The sequence below is a fragment of the Pimephales promelas genome, chromosome 2, assembly GCF_988280905.1.
Source record: "Pimephales promelas chromosome 2, fPimPro1.hap1.1, whole genome shotgun sequence".
In the NCBI taxonomy this organism is placed as follows: domain Eukaryota; kingdom Metazoa; phylum Chordata; class Actinopteri; order Cypriniformes; family Leuciscidae; genus Pimephales; species Pimephales promelas.
In genome coordinates, this window is record NC_142770.1 from 13,071,850 (window position 1) to 13,091,404 (window position 19,555).

At 40.0% G+C, this 19,555-nt stretch overlaps 2 protein-coding genes across 2 annotated transcripts; both read right to left on the reverse strand.

Annotated features, from left to right (window-relative positions):
• map2k2a (mitogen-activated protein kinase kinase 2a) lies at positions 1-8,873 on the reverse strand. The gene is made up of 11 exons (XM_089135444.1): positions 8,298-8,873; positions 7,996-8,206; positions 7,762-7,908; positions 7,405-7,482; positions 4,100-4,151; positions 3,035-3,159; positions 2,629-2,842; positions 2,371-2,435; positions 2,180-2,241; positions 1,025-1,070; positions 1-653 (listed from the first exon to the last, which is right to left on the reverse strand). Exons 1-11 carry the CDS (start codon positions 8,378-8,380, stop codon positions 543-545), a joined length of 1,194 nt encoding a protein of 397 aa, XP_088991570.1. The 5' UTR covers positions 8,381-8,873; the 3' UTR covers positions 1-542.
• Positions 8,874-9,964: 1,091 nt separating this feature from the next.
• On the reverse strand, positions 9,965-18,106 carry pias4a (protein inhibitor of activated STAT, 4a). The gene is made up of 11 exons (XM_039695012.2): positions 17,977-18,106; positions 16,160-16,541; positions 15,969-16,053; positions 15,446-15,487; positions 15,274-15,364; positions 15,022-15,150; positions 14,789-14,894; positions 13,964-14,037; positions 13,726-13,886; positions 13,501-13,652; positions 9,965-12,729 (listed from the first exon to the last, which is right to left on the reverse strand). The coding sequence occupies exons 1-11, from the start codon at positions 18,001-18,003 to the stop codon at positions 12,461-12,463; spliced, it is 1,518 nt and encodes a 505-aa protein (XP_039550946.2). The 5' UTR covers positions 18,004-18,106; the 3' UTR covers positions 9,965-12,460.
• Between the last annotated feature and the right edge of the window lie 1,449 nt (positions 18,107-19,555).

Genomic DNA, 19,555 nt, shown 5'->3' on the forward strand with positions numbered 1-19,555 from the left:
CTTGGGCATCTTGCATTTTTAATAATCACCTTTGTTATAAACCAACCTGTATGATCCACAGTAGCCCTATTTTCTTTCTTTAGATGCAAACAGCAGTTGATTCATAATTAATTTTTTTGCCATTGAACCATGCTATCAATTTTGACAGTGTAACACAAACGGTCAATGAATATCACTTGAGCAACAAAATAATATAATGACTTAGTAAATGGTCAATGAAAAGAAAAAATGAAATGAAATTGTTGTTCATTTTTACCATTTTTGAAACATTCCTGAATAATCTGGTCATTGAAAATACAGCCACTCCACTTAAGTGACTCTAATCTCCATATTCATTCAAATGACTAAGTGTTCCAACACCAGAGGCTCTTAAAAACAATTTCCCCAGAACACACTGCAGCGGAAGGGAAGAGCAAGCAGAGAATTTGAGAGAAAGAGTGCACAAAATAGTGTGTCAGAGGCTTACAAGCCTGTGAGGGCAGAGAGGAAGAAGTAAAGCGGAGGATGAGGATGGCATGAGTGCCTACGCTGTGAGCCAGCGTTCATTCAGCGCTTTGAGTAGGTGTGCTGGGCTGGTGAAGGCCCATCGTTTTACACATCCATCCAGCAAAATCCACCTCCTCAACCTCAGCCCGCTTGATGAATGTGTGGCCCTGCAATTGAACATCACATGATCAATTACACCATGAGTAGTTTCTGGTGCAGAGCATTTTATTTTCAATAGATCCTGCCTCAGTATACTTCTACAAGTACTGGTTTCTGTAATGAAGTCTTTGGCAAAACATCATGATATTGATGTTACGAGTACCAACAGGCAATACGGTAATGAGTGGGAGGGGGGCATTTCAAATTCAAGTCTTAACTGGTGCTAATCGCCAACATGGCTAGAAATTGACAAACACACGTTACTGGTTATGTGTGAGGTCACTCCAAAGAGCTCTCAAGTCCTTCTCAAACCATGTTATTGCACTTTACAGATGATACAAATTAATTTTACGGCTACCATATAGGCAAATGTACGTACCATTAGCATCTTGAGGTCAGCTCTGTCAGCAGGGTTCTTAATGAGGCTGTCAAACACACACACAAGACAAACTAAAAATCCCAAATCAACAAAAGATTTGACCAGAAATCTGTAGAGAGGTATTAGGGTTTTTAAGTGAAAAACAAGTCTCCACTAGTTTGTGCCTTTTTGTCTTTCATTGATAGGACAGCAAGTAGTTTTACAATTACTATTTCTAATCCTCAGATTTTTTTTTTTTTTTTTGCATGGTCAAGCTACCATCTTAACCTGCCAGTGCGAGTAATCTAATTTTTGAAGGACTAAATAGCTAACTCTTTGTTTTGGTGTAAGAGCAAAACACTGGGGTAAATTGCGGTCAGATAAATGTTTGCACGTGCTTAACTGTTTTTATTTTTTAGCCTTACAATTGTATATTGTGTATTTGGGATATCACTCTTGCATCAGCAGAAATCAGAAAATGGTGATTTGCTTTTTTGCACAGTTCTCTGAGTAGCCACAAGGTTTTATGTATTCTTTGTTTTTAACTGTTTCTGTGTTTTGTCTTTGTTGTAATCCTTATGCAGCAATCTCTTCATCCAAAGACTAATTTCTCCTTAGGGAGACAAATAAAGCTACTCTGACTCTGCTTGAAAAAACTAAGGTAAAATTACATTACCAAGAAATGTTTGTCCGAATTTGCAAAAACAAAATGATTTCAGACACGATTTCAGTCTGACTAAAGTGCATGCATTTGGAAAACATGAGGAAAAATAATTTCTTCAGTCCAACTGAACGTTTAAAGTAAATACAGTCATTAAAGTTTGACAAGAAATTAGTGGAGGAAGTAGGTGCGGGATTGTACAATGCAGTCCAGCTTCAAACTTGCATTGTACAATAGCAGGGGTTCCCAATCCTGTTTCTGGAGGTCCACTATCCTGCAGAGTTTATCTCCAATCCCAATTAAACCAGCAGATAAATGTCTTCAGAATTACAAGACGGTACCAGGCAAGTGAGTTAGGGAAGGTTGGAGCTAAAATCTGCAGGAAATTGGACACGTCTGTACTACGGCCCTTTTAATGTTTTGCAACCGTGCCATAGTTTAGATGCCACTTTGTTCAACAATGATGACAAATTAGTCTCTGCAGGTTTGTTCAATAAAACCATACAGCAGCTCACCATTTTGTCACAAACTCCTCAAAGTCCATGGTGAAGACGCCATGGGGCAGCTTGGGTGGTGGCTGCAGATGAAGAGACAGGTGGGGAGCAGAAAATTGGTGATATTGAAGAGAAACTTCTACATAAAAATAATATAAAAGGCAAAAATAAGCACAGAGGAAGCAAGTTGCATGCTAAGCAAATCCTCTGACCTCATTGACAATGTAGTCCAGTAGCTCAAATATAGCCATGGCTGGCCTGCTGTCCAATCCGTGTCCTGGGGGAAAACAATTTGCAAGGCTTGACTAAAACACGCATATTACGCAGACTATGGCAACCCAAAAATGTCATGCTAGGTGACTAAAACATTTCTTTAATTATCCAATGGATAGTAAATTGTCTCTGATAGTATGGATCTACCCCACAACAAAATTTTCAAAAATGTTCTGAGAAATTAAAAACAGTCTTACCGCTAACAGGTCGTCCTGGAGGCCTGGGTCTCGGAGACATGCTGTGGCCTTCTGCCCCACCTGCGTCCAGCACTGGCCGGCCAAATATGGCCTCCAGCTCCTTGGCATCAGGAGGGGGAATGGGGTAGCGTCCAATAGCCAGCTCAACCAATGATAGGCCCATGCTCCACACGTCTGACTGAACCGAATAGTGCGTGCCCTGGAGTCTTTCCGGCTGTCAAGGCAAAGAGCAGAGCAAGTCAAGGCTCTACTAGGGTGGGGCACCACACCCTGCAGGTGGCCAGGAGTAGTGGGCTAAAACCTGGCAGCGACTTCCTCCTCTCCACATGGAAGAATCCTGGGCACAGGCTCAGGGCTTGGAACGATGGAAGAGGGGGTTGGAGAGGGAAGAGGGAGGGTGACTCACCGACATGTACGACCGTGTTCCAACGAAGGAGTTGGCCATGGAGTCGATGAGCTGGCCACTCACGCCAAAGTCGCACAGTTTGATCTCGCCGCGCGAGTTCACCAGGATGTTGGAGGGCTTAACGTCTGTAGGGACCAGAGAGAGACCAAGTAAGATGGAGGGCTGGGGTCCAAATCCCAGCGGCACCACCTGGCTTTTCATCTCCGTTCAAACACCCTTTCTACAGCACGCCCAGCAAAAACATTTTGCAAAATGCTCTGCATACAGCAAAGCAAACTCTGACAACAAAGTCAAAGCAGAAAGGACAGACATGCAAGCCACTTTCTACCTCCCTCCTCTTAAACACAGGGCAAGAGGAGTAAATAACAGTGTGGACATGCAACGATTCCACACATGACGAGCCCTCCTTCAGCCCTAACACCCACTAGGAGTGGAAAGAGGGGTGAGAGGGGGAGAGGAAAAAGAAGGGAGGGGGGTGCAGGGTGCGGCTGCCATGTAATCACATCCGAGAGGCTGTAATTACCGGCTGGGCTCCGCGACAGCTCCTTGCAAGCAGGCAAACGCTCCCTGCCACAACAGCACAACTATAGGCCTGACCCTCTGTCAAACCCAGTGTGGCTCCTCCAGACCCTCATACAACCTCATCGAGAATCTGATACTTTGCATCTTCAGACATAGAATTATTGTTCAAATGTTGGTTGCGCCACACTTGAAAACATTGAATATATTTCAACTCTAACTGGTGATCTTCTTGGAATAAAATATGCCTATGTCGTGATGAAAAAAATAATTGTAGAAGATTGAGATTTAGCTAATAAAAAGGAATTTTATAAGCTTTTGCAATACCTTTGCCTTGTTTAATCTCAGGTTAGCAGTTTAGTGAAGGTCTCTGGTTATGGTTTTAGAAAATACCTTTGAAAAAGTGAGGCCTAATCTCTCTCTAGAATAATAATTTAAGCTTATTATGCAATTTCAATAGCTGCATTAGGGGGCTACTTCCTGCAGTCATCCAGCGCGTGTACGCACATGTACTTTTTCTAAGATATTATTAAGGAATGCTTCTACCTCTGTGCATTATTTGGTGCTTCTCCCGAAGATATGCCAGACCTCTGAGTACCTGTGGATTGAGAGTTAAAGATAACATCAATAGGGTTTCTCGCTCAACATTCAATCTAGATTCCTGAATTTACAGAATGTGTAACATAGTCTAGTCTTTACAAAACAACTTCTGCTTTGTGATTACCGAAAGCTGAGATGCATGCGCTCTAAACATTATGGACACATAAATAGATCTCTACACCTTTGTTTGGTCTTCAAGCTAAAGTGTTTGTTTTTTTTTGTCATGATCAAATGTGAAACAGAAGTTTAACCCTATTCATTTGGATGAAAAAAAGGCTAAACGTGTGTTGAAAAATGTGCGTGCCTTGCTGACTCTGACTTAAAAGGGAGTTTGCAAATCCGTGGGTGTGGTCACAGCTTTATTATATTGCGGTTCGGCGTGTAATAGTGCCAGACATGTTGCGATGGAGGTTGTGTACCAATTTTTGGATTCTGCTTTTAGACAATAACAAGAAGAGCAGGTTGCCCTCTGCACTTCTCAGTTCAGGGATTCCTACAGCCGTTTCACAACAACTTGATCATTTTACATGTGTATTGCCTGTATACATACTGCAATTACTTTACATAATATGCAAATATTAAAAACACAGTTACCATAAAAAAAGGTAAATAGCCAATAGGGGATTATCACGCTTCCGCGTTTCATGGGCAGGATTTGTCAACTTTGTGCATGTCCACTTCTGACGCAATTCAACAATGGCTGAGACGAAGGCTATATATGTCACTGCTCTGTTCCACTTTGTAAATCTAACCAACAACGCAAACCCCACGTAAGTTTTCATGGATTCCCGACTGAATTGAGTATAAGGAAGAAGTGGATTAAAACTTTAAAATAAAAAGAGGTAGCACGTTTGTTTGCAGCCGGCACTTTAGTGAATCAGACTAATTTACCAGGGATGCCGTATAAATAAACTTAGCGTAGTCCGTCATCAGTTCGCCAGCGAGATCTGTGATTCAACGGAAGTGGCAGTGAACAAAGATCACTGAATCCGGAAGTCCTACATATCAGCGTGATAATCCCCTATTGTGGCAATATTAAAATTATCCCATAATAAGACGGTAATTATTTTCACATTATGGCAGATAAACCATAAATGACAGGTATTAAAATATAATACTATGCATCTAAATAAGATTCAAGATTTCACACAAACAAAAAAATGTATTCTACCAATTGTAAACTCTATAGCCAAACAGGGCACAAAGCTATTGTCGTTTCAAACTAATTAAAACCAACAGACTATGCATAATAACAAGAACATTGCTCAACAGCATATTTGATCAGCAACTGTTGTGGTAATTTGTTAAAAGTAGCAAATTTGGAGAACTTATCGGATAACATATATACCTAAAAACACACCTTAAAAGCTGGCTAAAAAAAATTTGCCAACATGTTACAGCCCTCAACAAGAAGTTGGGATCCTAAATTTATCATATTTAAAGAAAAAAGAAAAAACACTAAAATGGGCTTACACATTTAGGGCTGCCCTCAACTAAAAATTTTAAAGTCGACTAATAGTCGTTCATTTAAGCGTTTAGTCGACTAATCGCACGTGTATGTTAATAAGCCATTTAAATCAAAACAATTAACCTTTCATTGCCTTTAATACATAGCCTAATCAGTGAATGCATAAAGCTTGCCACAAAAATAATGTGTCATGAAACAGCAAGGAGGCTATCTAAACATTTTAACAATAATGTTCTGTGTTTTTTGACTGCAGAGATTAAGTCGACGATGCGGGCTTGTCATCTCCGCAGAAGTGGATGCGCCTATATGCACGTTTTTATATGAATTACATAATCTGACAATGTCTTCCACTTGAATTGGTTGACTGTCACTTAAGCATTCAATAGATGCATTCATCATGTCTGTGTTAGCCAAGTATCGTATAGGGATCTCCCAGTCACGTGAACCCTAGCCGGATGTCAGCCATTTTGACAGAATAGATTTCTTTTTCAGAGTCTGCTACTCAGTGGCGGATCTATTATTAGGGGTGGGCCATATTATTATACTAATAACATAAATATTAGTATAATTATTTTTATAATTAGCCTAAATATTGCAATACTTGCCCTATAGTATTCATATAATTGAATGCACAAAATATCTCGATAATGAACAGAATCGATTTTTTTCCTCCACCACTATCTATTTTTAGGATCACAAAAAGAAATAGCCAGTACAAGAGGAAGATCAAAAAATTAGGAATCATAAAGCCATATGAACCACAAGTTGTTTTTACAGGCATTAAATGTGTAGACAAACTTCCTGACATTGAGTTCGGGGACAATTACAGCTACCGTTATTCACTTCCCATCACGCCGGCTATCGGTATCACAAGTACGGATGGATCGAGCGGGGAAGGAATTTTTCAATCCACAAAGGTTGATCAATGTATTTTTATCACCAAATTATATGCTTACCTGTAATAATTTTTAAACTGAGTTTACAGGGAAAAACACAAAACAAAATCACCAAGAAGTTTAAGTGCACCTTAAATTAATTTGTTGCATCTAGTTTGATCCAAGAAAATCGAAATATGCGTATATACTATTTATACTGTAACTATCGTATGATAAATGATAAGTGATCAAAATAAAATACAAGATCAGCTTTTAGATATTCCTTATCTGATCGCATCCAACTGCACAGCATCGCTCAGGCATGACAGGAATATTTCAAGACGAGCTGTACCATCACGATTATCACTGGTAGTTTAGCGTTTTCTATTCCGTCAAGATGGCTCCGCCAAATGGCGATACGTCACGCCATACGCTGAGTTTCGGTTAATTTATGTGACACGCTGCTGTTCGGGAGACAGAGACTGGAGAAAAATCCTCACGTTTGTTTTGTTTACTTCACAAAAGCACATCTTTTTGTTGTTTTTGTTGTGAGTGTACAGAAATAAAAGTAGACACTTTGTATTACTCTCATCTGAATTTTAAGTTGTTTCTGCTGTTATCAGGAAAAAATTTAGTTTAGCTACCACACAAACACTTGGATACGTGTACATTCATTTAGGTTAATGTTAGAGCAAGTGGCCGTTAACTGTCTGCGTGAAACTTTTTTTTTCCTGTGACTAACCGACTAATAAAATCTTGGTCAACTAAGCCTCTTCTAGCCGACTATTAGAGGGCAGCCCAAAAAAGGTTTTTAATAAACTAGTCCACTTCAATAACTAACTAGTCATTGTTGTATTTGTAATCAGCATTATCTGGAAGACACAAGAGAGATGGATGGTAATACTTACAGCTATGCTAACTTTACCCAAAATTTCTTCAGGGATTCTTCTGGCTTCCTTCAGTACTTGATCCAAAGAACCACCATCCTGCGGACATATACATGTCAGTGTGCTAACACTTTAGCTACAAACTCTTGCAATAAACCAGTGGTTCTCAAACCTGGAGACCCCTCACTCAGTGCACATTTTGTATGTCTCCATCATCCAACACACCCGTTTCACCTCATCAGCTCATTAAATGAGAGACCTGCAAACCAAATTTGGTTTGTCTGATGAAGGAGACATCCAAAATGTGCAATGATGGGGATCCCCAGGACAGGTTTGAGAAGCACTGCAATGAACCATAAACAACAACACTGGCCCCACCATGTGCTCCATACAGATGCTGATTTCTCCATCACTGTAGAAGGCGCCGTAAAACCCTACAATGTACGGCGAGTTACACTCATGTAGAACTTGCAGCTCTCGTATAATCTGGTTCCTGATGGCTGGTTTGATTTCCAAATGAATAAGCTGAGGAAATATACATAAGGTTAAGGCTTTGCATTAAATGCCGTGAGCAAGCTAGCAGCAGGTGCATAATGTCCGTAGATGGCTTACCTTCCTGGCCATGACCAGTCTTGAGGGTTTGTGACGGACTTTGTGAACCACTCCCCCATTACCTGCGCCAAGTTCACATATGGGTTCAAAATCTTCATCTTTGAGCTCGCCCACCTGGGCTTTCTGGGTGAGGAAAGCTTCGAGACGCTTCCTCTGCTGTTCATCCAAATCCAACTCCCCTAACTTCCTCTGTAAGGCCTCTAGGTTGGCCCTAATTTGACCAGGTGTGACATACTGAAGTAAGTTAAGCAGGAAGGTAAACCAAACAAGTGTCAGACAGACATAGCAGATTATATACTTACTCTGCCGCTGCATCTATGTTGGTTGACTGTCCTTCTCCTGTGGGGGTTATAATCAGGGGGACCGGTCTTCTTTTTGGTGCCATAGTAGTCGGAGTAGAGAACAAGTTTGTTTCCGCTTACATCAAATCCCTCAAATTGCTACACAAACCCTGGCAGTCGCTATAGAAGTTTCTGAGATTCGCAAGACCCTATTTCAACACCCTGTCATGATCCCAGAAGCTGAGCCAAGTAATATGAAGGTGACAAGTAAAAGAGCGACTTCCATAGGCGCAAAAGTACACGAAATGCAGTTTATTTTAGCGAGTGCATCGCTGGAATGTCTCCTCGATACGGCCTCAGACTCGCGAGCGCTCCCACAGACCAAAGGCGGCAAAAGACAGTCAGGCCAGTCGTTCACAACCACAGGACCCACCGCGAAATGCTGTCCGAAATTGTTTTGACTGAGGACCCGCGAAAACAGAAGTTGAAATTTCCCCCAAGAAAAAAAGGAGGAGGAGGAGAAGGGGGGGATAAAGTACGGCCAGGAAGCCGCTATCCAACCAAGAGGAAGCGTTCTCAAGCTCTCGCGAGAATTGTGGTCAGAACACTTGACTTATCTCGAGCTTTGACAGGAGTGATTATATGAGTAAGAACGACATCTAGTGGTGAACTGAAGAACTGTAACGTTCCAAGGGGTAGTAAAATTAGTTTATTATCCAGTTTTACCGCCAAAAACATAAGGCGAAACGTTTTTTCACGCATCTGTCAATTTTGAGATTTTCGGCTTTTTATCTTTTCATAAAGTGTTTTTTTTTTCAAACCAGTGTAAACCACACTTTTAGTGCGTCTTTTATATACTTGTCTATTTTGCGTCCGTAGATTTCAATTAGCTACAGTATATCTTGAACGGCCGTTTGCAATTCTTAATGTAATCAATCAACTGTGGAAGGTGATCTTAGTCTTTTTTTACCCTATTCACCTGGTGTGTCTTAAATATTTTAGCAATTTTAGGATAACTTAAAGCTATGGAAACCTTTTTTATATATATATATATACATTTCTCAACTCTTCAAAATAATATTAGCAATTTTCAACTTTTGTTTATAAGTTAAGATTCAACTAAGTTTAACATAATTTAGGTTGAAACTACTTAATCATCCATTAATCTTCTGCAGTCTGAGCTTGGTCTGTAAACCCTGTATAAACCAATTGACAAATAACTTGACAACATACCATAATCACGACAGTAAAATATCATAGTCATCTGGAATAGGCAGCATAAGAATTATTTTCTTTCATTGTTTCGTGTCATGCAAGTGCACTAGTGTGGTATCAAAGCCATCAAACCAACTGTTATTCTGGAAGAAACTGTTTTATTGTGCTTTTTAATGAATAAATATATTATTTAAGCAATCAACGGAGTTAAATCCAAGATTTCAAAATCACGGGAAAGACAAAATCTAGATTTATTTTAAATCAGTTTAATTAATTGCATAAATAACTGACAGATGTTAGAGCTTTTACAGTTTGATTTCAGTTCAGACAGGGACAACTGTTTCGCTCGTCAAATCCCACGGTGAGAACATCGTAGAGGTCGTCACCGATTTACATTTTCCTCAAGTGTTTAGAGTAGCCAATAACAAAGTACATGTGCACGCCCACTGGAGCAACTGGACGCAATTCAAAACTTGATAAAATATTATTGTTTTTTATTGGCTTTTAATATGAACATATAAAAAGACACAAACAAATCTGTTACATCAAGAACTGCAAGCCACTGCCCATGCTGTCTTAAGCACTGTAACAAGAGGGGATGCCTCCATTCCCACAACAAAACCCCATTTCAACCTGGCTACACAGAGGACGTCTTTACCTCTGAGCTGGAAATATATTTTGTCATCAATCACCATCCATTTATCTCTTAATTATAAGAAAATGTACATTTATCCACATTTCTCTAATAGATTGATCTAGGTCTCTAAAAATGGAAGTCTATTCAAGAGGTTCCTTACCTTACAAATGTGGTCAAATTTAGGGGAACATACTACATTGCGGTCTTATTATGTGAAACTGTCAACTGCAGCACTGACTATTCTTTAAAAAAAAAAAGGGAGGGAAAAAGTTGGGAGTATCATGAAAAGATGATGGAAGACCATGTCGACTCAAAGGCGAACCAAAAATTACAAGCAATTTGACCCTTCCTGGCGATATTCTTCTGTTGAGACATTCCCAAGAACAGATAGGATACAGTACTGAGTATTCAAGTCAGAATTCAGGATTAGTTGGAAACAAAAACCTTTAAAATTGCCACTAGTGAGCTTAGTGCAGTGATTTTCTCTGGAATCTTTGAGAACAAGGACAAAAAGTCATTTAGCTATTTATCAATAGTCGTATATGTAATGAAAGTACATCTGAATTTCCAGATCAGAGATCTGACTGCTTTACATGACCTGAAGGTAATGCTGGAACCTGGTTTGAGAGTCAAGACAAGTAGAACTAACACGTCATCCCTGAGTCCTCCTCAACAGATCAGCCGCCTGGATGTGCCATTTGTTTGGTTGTTTAGCCAGATTTTCTTTCTTTCGAGGTTTAGGTCAAGTCTGTATAGTCCAGACTAAGCGCCCTTATATTCGGCAAGTGGCTAAAATTGCGAATACAGCAGCAGGCCGTGAGAGGACACAGCGTTCTCCATCATCACAAAGCAACATGCTGGAAACTTGTGAAATCACTGCGAAATGTCTCAAAATGCACAAACGCAATTCAAATTAAAAACAAAAATAGAAGCAAAACTGTTAAATCAATAAATACTCATTCTGACAACAAATTGAGGAATATTTAAGAACTGCTCATGTCTCCAAGTCCACAAAACACCACACAAATTTTAACACCTGCACAGCCGGTTGAAATGAACAAACACAACCTCCATACGATGGGCTCAAACAAATCAGCCATTCGTTAAAAAGGGAAAACTAGAGTGAACTGAAAAGATCAGGTTTTAAAATAAATTTAAGGTATCATGCCAATAACAACTGCTCCCCTGCTAGATAAACCGATTTACTAGTCATGTCTAGAAGAAAAAGAAAACAACGTGTTGTCGTCTCCTCAACCTGATTCCTGTGTAGAATTTCTCAAGTCGTGACACTAGCAGCCTTGTGCGGATCAAAACAACTGAAAGAAAGCAATAAATGACATTAAGATCTGCAGTTTTCTATTAAATGATCAGAAATAATACATTGTCATTATTACATTAGATATCGTACAATATTTACTCGCTGACTAGCATCTCAAAAGGACAGTTGATGTCAAAGCTTCATTCCCTCTGAATGAAGTGTCGATTTGCGCACGCATTCAGTTTAGTTCACGCTAGTTGACTGACAGACTTGACCGGAAACTCGTTGCTAGAGTCAGAATCATTTTTAATATGATGCCTAAATGGGCAAGCACAAAATAATAATTAATGCTTGATGCCTCTCCAGTGTTGCTGTACAAGAAAAACAAAAGGGATCGAAAAACAAAACTAGAAGAAAAAAAATAATTTCATTCAACACCCTTTCAATAACCCTCTGGTCAAGCCTGCTGTTAGACTGAGGTAGGTTGTCAACTTCTGTGGACAAATTAAAAAACAAAAATGAGAAAAATTTGAGGAAATTCTTCAGTAATGTCTCCAAATCACATTGAAACGATCAGCTAATATATATAAACATCTTATGTGGAGGACTAACAGAAAACACCTCTGAATAGATTGCAAATAGTCGTGTGATCTCGACCAAAGGAATGAACTTTTTGGAGATACGGTAGCTTTTCTCGTATTTTGAAAGCCTAAAACAGGCGAGATCTTAAATTTCCCAGGATGTTTAAACCTGTCAGAACACAAAGCGGAGAGGAAATCGAGGACAATAGAGCAGAATTGAAGGTGGTGTTAATCTTCCATGGTCTTTAAAGGGAGAATCGATATTAGGATGCAGTGAATGACTGGGAATGGCTTTACGGGGCATCAACAAGTTTGTCAACACGACGCCCGACTGCTCCAGAAGTCTGCAGCGCATGAGATTGCGTGTCTGTGTGCGTGCATGAGTGTGTATGCATTCGGGAGAGGATACAGGGACACGTTTCTTGAAATTCCAAGGCTCAGATCCCATCTACACCCCCCCTCCCCCCCAACAAGTCTAAGTGTCCTGCCGGTCTCAGTATGCGGTGACCAGGTCTTTGTCATAATCGTATCTGCCTCGTTTGGGGGCGGGGCTGTCCTGGCTGTCGTCCGTGTCCTCGCTGTCCTCTGCCCCACCCCCTCCTTCTTCCTCCGACGAGTCGTCCAGAGTCAGGTCCACAACTGCTCCGCCTCCCGACCCAGCACTGGTGCCGCCGGTTCCTGCCGACGCACCTCCCGATCCGGACTTCCCAGACTGGTTTGTGCTGCTATGTGCTGGAGAGTGCCCGTTCGCCTCAGGAACACCTTAGACAAGAGTTAAGTCCAGTTAAATATTTAGCTTTGCTTAAAAATGCACCATATTACGCTAGTCAAATGTATGGACCCTTTTCACAGACTGATGTGCAGTTATTAACATAATTCTAGCAAATTTAAAAAAAAAAAAAATTAAAGTACATTTATAACACATTTATATTCTTTCAGCATTAAATTACAGAAAACTAGTTATGGCGCTTTTCCACTGCGTGGTACGACTCGGCTCGACACGGCATGGCTCGGTTCGCTTTAGCTCGGTTGCTTTTCCACTGCTTTAAAGTGGGTGGGATTATAGACTGTTCGATAACAGCGGTGGCTGTTACTGGCTATTTAAATCTAGCGGTTTTGGTTTCTCGTGTCGCAAATACAATGACACTGGTAGTGACGATTCTGTCTGACCAATCAGTGGTCTGCAGTGTTACACGTCACATTTTAGTACCGGTACCGTATGCTTGGAACCTCAACAGACCACCAGGTACAAAAAAGGCTTTAGCGGGACAAAAATTTGCTTTGGCAGCTGCCAAAAAGCGGACGATCTTCTGGTTTTATTAGATTAAATACCTCTATTTGAGAACGGCCTTTATTTACCCAAACCTGCAGCCACACCAGGCCTCTATTTGAGACTCGGCTATTATTTGATGTTTGAAGTTATCTTCTGACCAACATCATCAAATCTCTATTTACTTCCTTTTTTGTAAAATCATTGGTCAGCGACCATGTTTTTTTTTTCTTGCCATTTCAGAGGACATAAAACCTTCTTACATATATCTACCACTGGATAGTCGGGCGAGCGACTGTTTTCCCGGTCTCTATCCTTCTCTTTGTCGTCCCTGATTGGTCTCCATGAACCGTCAGTCAAATACTCAATCTCCTCCACATCCTCTGGCGTCTCTTTAAGGATCTCAGACAGCAACCTGAAACGGGTCACAAGGTGAGTTTCACCGCCACAACCAGCCAGAAACAAGGAGTTGAATTAAGTGCGATTACCCATCAATAGTAAGAAGCTCAAATGGAGCAGGTTTGTCGCATACAGGACAGGTCCATGTGGGTTTCTTTTCATTCATTTGCAGGAAGAAAACAGCATCGAAACACTGCAGGTGGGCGCAGGTGAGCACTCGACACGGCACTCCAAGTCTCATCTTCACCAGCTGCGTTAAAGAGACACTTATTAGATCTACTAACATTGGCACACAGATTGCACATAAAATTAAAACAGGACACTTACAGGGCAGATGAGGGACACTCGCAGTCCTGTAGTGGCGATCTCACTCTCAGGATCAAAGCGCAGCTTGTCCTGAACTGTGTACAATCCAAACAGTTTCAATAAAATATTGATGCCGAGTATACACACACATACACACAAATGTAAAAACATTTTTGAAAGGAAACAAAAAGGATAAGACTAGGCTACATTTGTTTTATCAAAATTCAGTAAAAACTGTCATATTCTGAAATATTAATTTAAATTTAAAATAACAGTCTTATTTGAATATATTTTTTAAAATGCAATTTATTCCTGTGATAAAAGCTGAATTTTCAGCATCATTACTTCAGTGTCACATGATTCTTCAGAAATCATTATGTTTTGATTTGCTGTTACATAAAAAACATGTATTATTATCAATGTTGAAGACAATTTAACTTAAGTATTTTTGTGGAAACAGTGAAAAATGTAGTTTTTTGATTAATAGAAAATTAAATGAACATGATTTATTTGAAATATAAGAATTTTGTAACATAACAAAAAATCTCCACTGTCACTTAAATGCACTTGCTGAATAATATTATATACATCTTTAAAAAATACGTATTACTGACCAAAAATCAATAAAGGTTATAAATGCAATGAAAACTTTTTCGTTGATATTAATTATCATAAGCCTGATGATGCCTAAATAAATATAAAAATTATTTAAAAGGTACAATAGTTCAACACAAGGAAAAGAAGTTGGAAGAGTCAAGTACAATACAGTTTGATTTCAAAACATTTGCTTTTTAAAACTTATTTCATGTCAGGGTTTCAAAGTTTAGTCAGGGCAACGAAACTTACTGCGTTCGCGACAACGATCGGGACTCTCAACTGAGCAATGTTTCAGCTGGTTGAAGAGCTCTCCAGACGTGAACACCCTCACCAGATACACTGCGACAGAATACCGCTGCATCCAAAACATAGCAGTTGGCAATAACACACTCAACTGTGGCTAAACCAAGCATCATTCATCTAACGTGTTCATTCACAAATATGGATATGAGAAAACAGCTCTTTGTATCAAGTCCCTGTACCTTTCCAAAGTTGCCCCACGTGATGGTGACTCTGTTAGTGACTGTGGAGAGGTGTAACCAGGGCGTGATATTGACGGGTCGACAGGGCCGACGCGGCTCCACACCCGGTTTATTGGAGGGATAGTAACCCTGAACAAAAAAATGATTAATTCAAGATTTACATCATTCTAAGAAACAAAAATAGCACACAAAAATGTTATTTATAAACAGTGGTTTAGATTTGCATTCATCTTCCCTGCTTTCACAACTTACCGGTACATGACAATAGGACTGGTTTACTTTCACAGCAATATTGGGAGGATACTGGTCCTCCTGAACACCGATTGAGTCTGTGTAGCAGATTCTAGGAGAAGAAAAGGGCATGTCAGCATGCAGAAAATGACCAAAACTTGATCAACCAACAAAATGTAGCAGAACGACATACCTGAGAACCACCTGAACTGATTTCATCCCTGGGCGAAGTTCACTGAGAATGAGATTCATTTTTAATGAGTGAATACAATTAAAGATACTTAATATTCTTTTGTATTTTGAGTAAACAAGAAAATCCATCAGCCATGTAGACTCATTGGCTGATATTTGGCCATTTTGAGATTATCAACATTATTCAATAATTATCACCATTGAATAATGAATACCACATAATATTACATAGTAAATGGGTGTTTAATTTCCACAATATTGCGGGTCATTTTGTAATATTCTTTGAGAAAATTTGGTGAAATTGTGTCCGTTTAAACTGTAAAAATAAGCAAATGTAGCAAAAATAATAAATTTAAAAAAAAAATGCAGGGAAGAAACTTGTGAACAATGGGCGTCTGTGACAATCACACTCATTTACTATCATTAAATACCTTTATATATAACCTAATATCCTAAATACCATCATTGTTATTGGTCATGGGTTGATTGCTAAATGAAGCCAACAGTTTGACTGCACTTCTTACCTGGAGTTCCGGATCTGTTCCACTTGGCTTGTTGTTAATTCAAAAACACATTGACTCTCTTGCAGCTTCTCACTGTTCTGAGCGACTGCAAAGAGTGAGAAACTCAGAATTATCTCGCTGGCTGACTTCATCATCGGCTAGGCACACCTCTTAAAATTGGCCTATTATTTATTCATGACAATGGCACTCACTCAGTTCTGTCGGCGGCAGCAGCGTTTCTAGGTTGTGGTAGAATGGCAGGGGCACCAGTTTGACTTCGGCCGCAGGAGGCGGCACCGGTTTGGGGATGCCGTTGAGGTAGTCTGTTCCCTGGGCCGTGCCTCTAGGCGAGGTGTTTAGGGCAGGGTAGGTTACGGGCACCGAATCCGGGCGTCGGGCAGCCAGCCAGGCCGAGGCTTTGGGGAAGCGCGTCTCGTAGAGCTGTCGGACGTTCTTTAGCAGCTCTGGACTGTACTCCGTTTGCACAAGCCGAAGAGCTCTTCCTACTAAATCCTGCTTCAAACCGCTTTTACTGCGGCCCATGGAGGCCAGCAGTGTCTGCAGATCAGACACCCGGAAACTCTTCACCATGTTCTGGCGAGAATGAGAAAGGATAAAAAAAACACCGTTGTTGGCGAGATGTGCAGCAGCATATAGTTCAACATCTGTTGTAAAGGTTGTGGGTTCGATTCCCAAAAGGGAACAATGCCCTTGAGTGAAGGCCTGTTTCATACCAAGCTTGATTGTTCGGTTCGATATTTGCATATGATTTGTCTGTGGCAGACTGGCTGAATGAGCATGCAAATTCAATCTCTGACAGTAGGTGGCGTAATAAAAAAATAGAAATACAGTGGTTACCCGTGGTACAATAAGCAGTGCTGAGTAACTTTGTTTTATGTAAGAGCACCAGCTCTAGACATGTGACCAAAAGCTTGAATCTTACTGGTTGGTCAGTTCTCTTCGAATTATAATAATAAAAAAGATTAGAACATCTCTGTAAAAAATAAATAAATAAACATTGCATTGACACTTTGACAGCATGTCAATAACTTTATAAAGTTAACATCTGTTTATCGCACCGAATTTCCACACCAATATTAATTTAGTTGTGAACGGGCCTAAAGACACGCAACCTCAGGTAAAAGTTGTCTACTAAAATTTGCTAAAACTTTACATGACTTTTTGTAAAGTTGTTCATAGAACATGAACATTGTTTTGACTTTTTCAATTCATTACGAAAACATTCCATAAGCTTCTAAATGGCATCGATCTCTAGTCTACCATGATGACTGAACCCATGCAGGCCGATGACACTCCATATAAACATTACACACAACTCAACTCTGAAAAATGGGTAAAACAATGAGCATTTTTGTAATCATCATGTAGTAATGAATATCAGCATGGATGCGAATATCTGCTTATATATAGTAGTAAAGAGAGAAGTTACTGCACAAATGAAAATGATGCATCTTGTCAAGCTAGCCACATGCATCAATTGTGCATGTGACTATATACTATAGCCATGCATTAATAAGTACCACTGCAAAGTTAGTTTCAAACTAATATCCACCTTTGTCGCTTTCTAAAACTACATGGCCGTATTTATTTGAACTAAGAAAAGCAAGGGACTGTTTTATTATGTATTGTGCAGACTAATTCATTTCCACTGGCAGCGCGCCCCCGCGCGCGCACACAGGAACACTAGCTGTGTCTAAAAGCCTGATGAACTGTCTACCCAGACTGCTTTTTGGAAATCTGATGAACATTCAGAACGTTCAAAAATTAAAATCGAACGTTAAAACAAGCCAAATATGCCGGCTACACAGACAGCTTACTAGGTTTTAAGACACAACCATTCACATTACACACATACAAATTGCCAAAGCACTTTACAGACTGCCACTTGTCCTGTGAGAGCACGAAATATCATATTATGAAATTAAACTCACGTTGTTTTAATTGGCACCGCCTCTAACTCAAATGGCTCATTTTACCGACACTATTTTTACAAATCTCATCAACTCACCATCGCTTCAACCAGTTCGGCCGCCATCTTCGCACAGCAGCCCCGCGAGAGCCTGAAGCGAAAGGCAGCAGCTGGCCAATGAGAAGCCGAGAAGGCGTTCGATGACCGCCACAAGTGTCCAATCAGCACGGCGGACTGTCCATAAGTAGGCGGGGTCGTTTGCAAAGAGGCGTGACGGCGAGCTTTAAAAGGGACAGTGTAGTCAAAAAAAGAAGCAAGGAAGCAAGGTCTACCCTTTCTGATAGGCCTCTGGTGCTTGTAAACCTACCCACCGTTGCCTGAACTTCACTGTCTGATTTGCCCACTTTAATAGTCTGGTGTTAGAGCGAAAGCACATTGCATTTTGCATTCAGATGTGATGTGAGAGGTGGGTTTCCCTCGACAAGTGGAAGAGGAGCGCATGGCTCCATCCGATCCATTCCGCATGAAAAAATCCATTTCATGAGTTTCAAAAAGCCGTGATATTGAGGACTGAATGCTTTGTGTAATTTCAGGCATAAAATGAATATAGAAGCACACTAAAGCTACTCATAAATATATCCACAAGCCCATCGCATTTACAATGTATTGTGGACTATAACATAACGAGCATACTTGCTCATTCATGACAATTGGGTAAAATCCGCACGAGACTGAATCCAGAATCCTCAGGAAACTCCATCCCGTGGTTCTCTTTATTGTATGTGGTGGGGGAGGGGAAGCATAGAATGTTTGAGAACAATTTTGTTGAGGTAAATATCATGCGTGATAAGCAGAACTAGAAAAAAAAACAGGTAGGCCTACATTGCTCATTACACACGCCCAAAAAAAATGAAAACTAAATAAAATATACATACTTATAATTTGAACAAGAATACCTATCGTCAAGTCATATAGTACTATAGGCCTACTATTTTGAAAAAAAGGCCTTACTTGTTCAACTTAACGATACTCCAAAACCGTATTCTGTGGAACAAAAATAAGTTGTTAGGCAGAATTGTCTCATTAGCCTTTCAATTTCATTGTACTGAAAACATACCAGGAAAATTAATGGTGACTGAGTCTGTCTCTTTTTGTGTTTTACTGAAGAAAAAAAGACGGGTTTTTCTCAACATAAAGGGGAATAAAAAATATGAATTGTATTGTTGGTGAACTCGTGTTAGTGGTATGGTAATCCTTTTGCCTAGCAGAGGATGGCGCTGCTGTCAATGATTATCTTCTTTTAAAACTTGTCTCCTTAAATTAGTGGTTTAAAAGAACTTCAAGAACTTGCGTGAAATAAATAAATAAAACTAATTTAGGGTGACATTCACAGTCAATTTGCGGAACCACGAGTCAGGAAACCATGAAATAAAATCAGGCTTGGCTCAATTAATGAACCAGTTGCAAAAGTCACCCCCGGGTTATTTATTTAAGCCATTGATCTGCAAAGCTGACAGTGATTCTATTCCACCTGTTCCCCCACAGCATCCATGATAAGTCACTTCCCATGAGAAGGACTTCAGAATGTAGGCTACTTTAGGAGGAATATTAGAGGTGAAGATCTGTTAAAGTTTCTTTTTGTGGCATTAGGCATCTAGCGATCCGTAATTATACTATT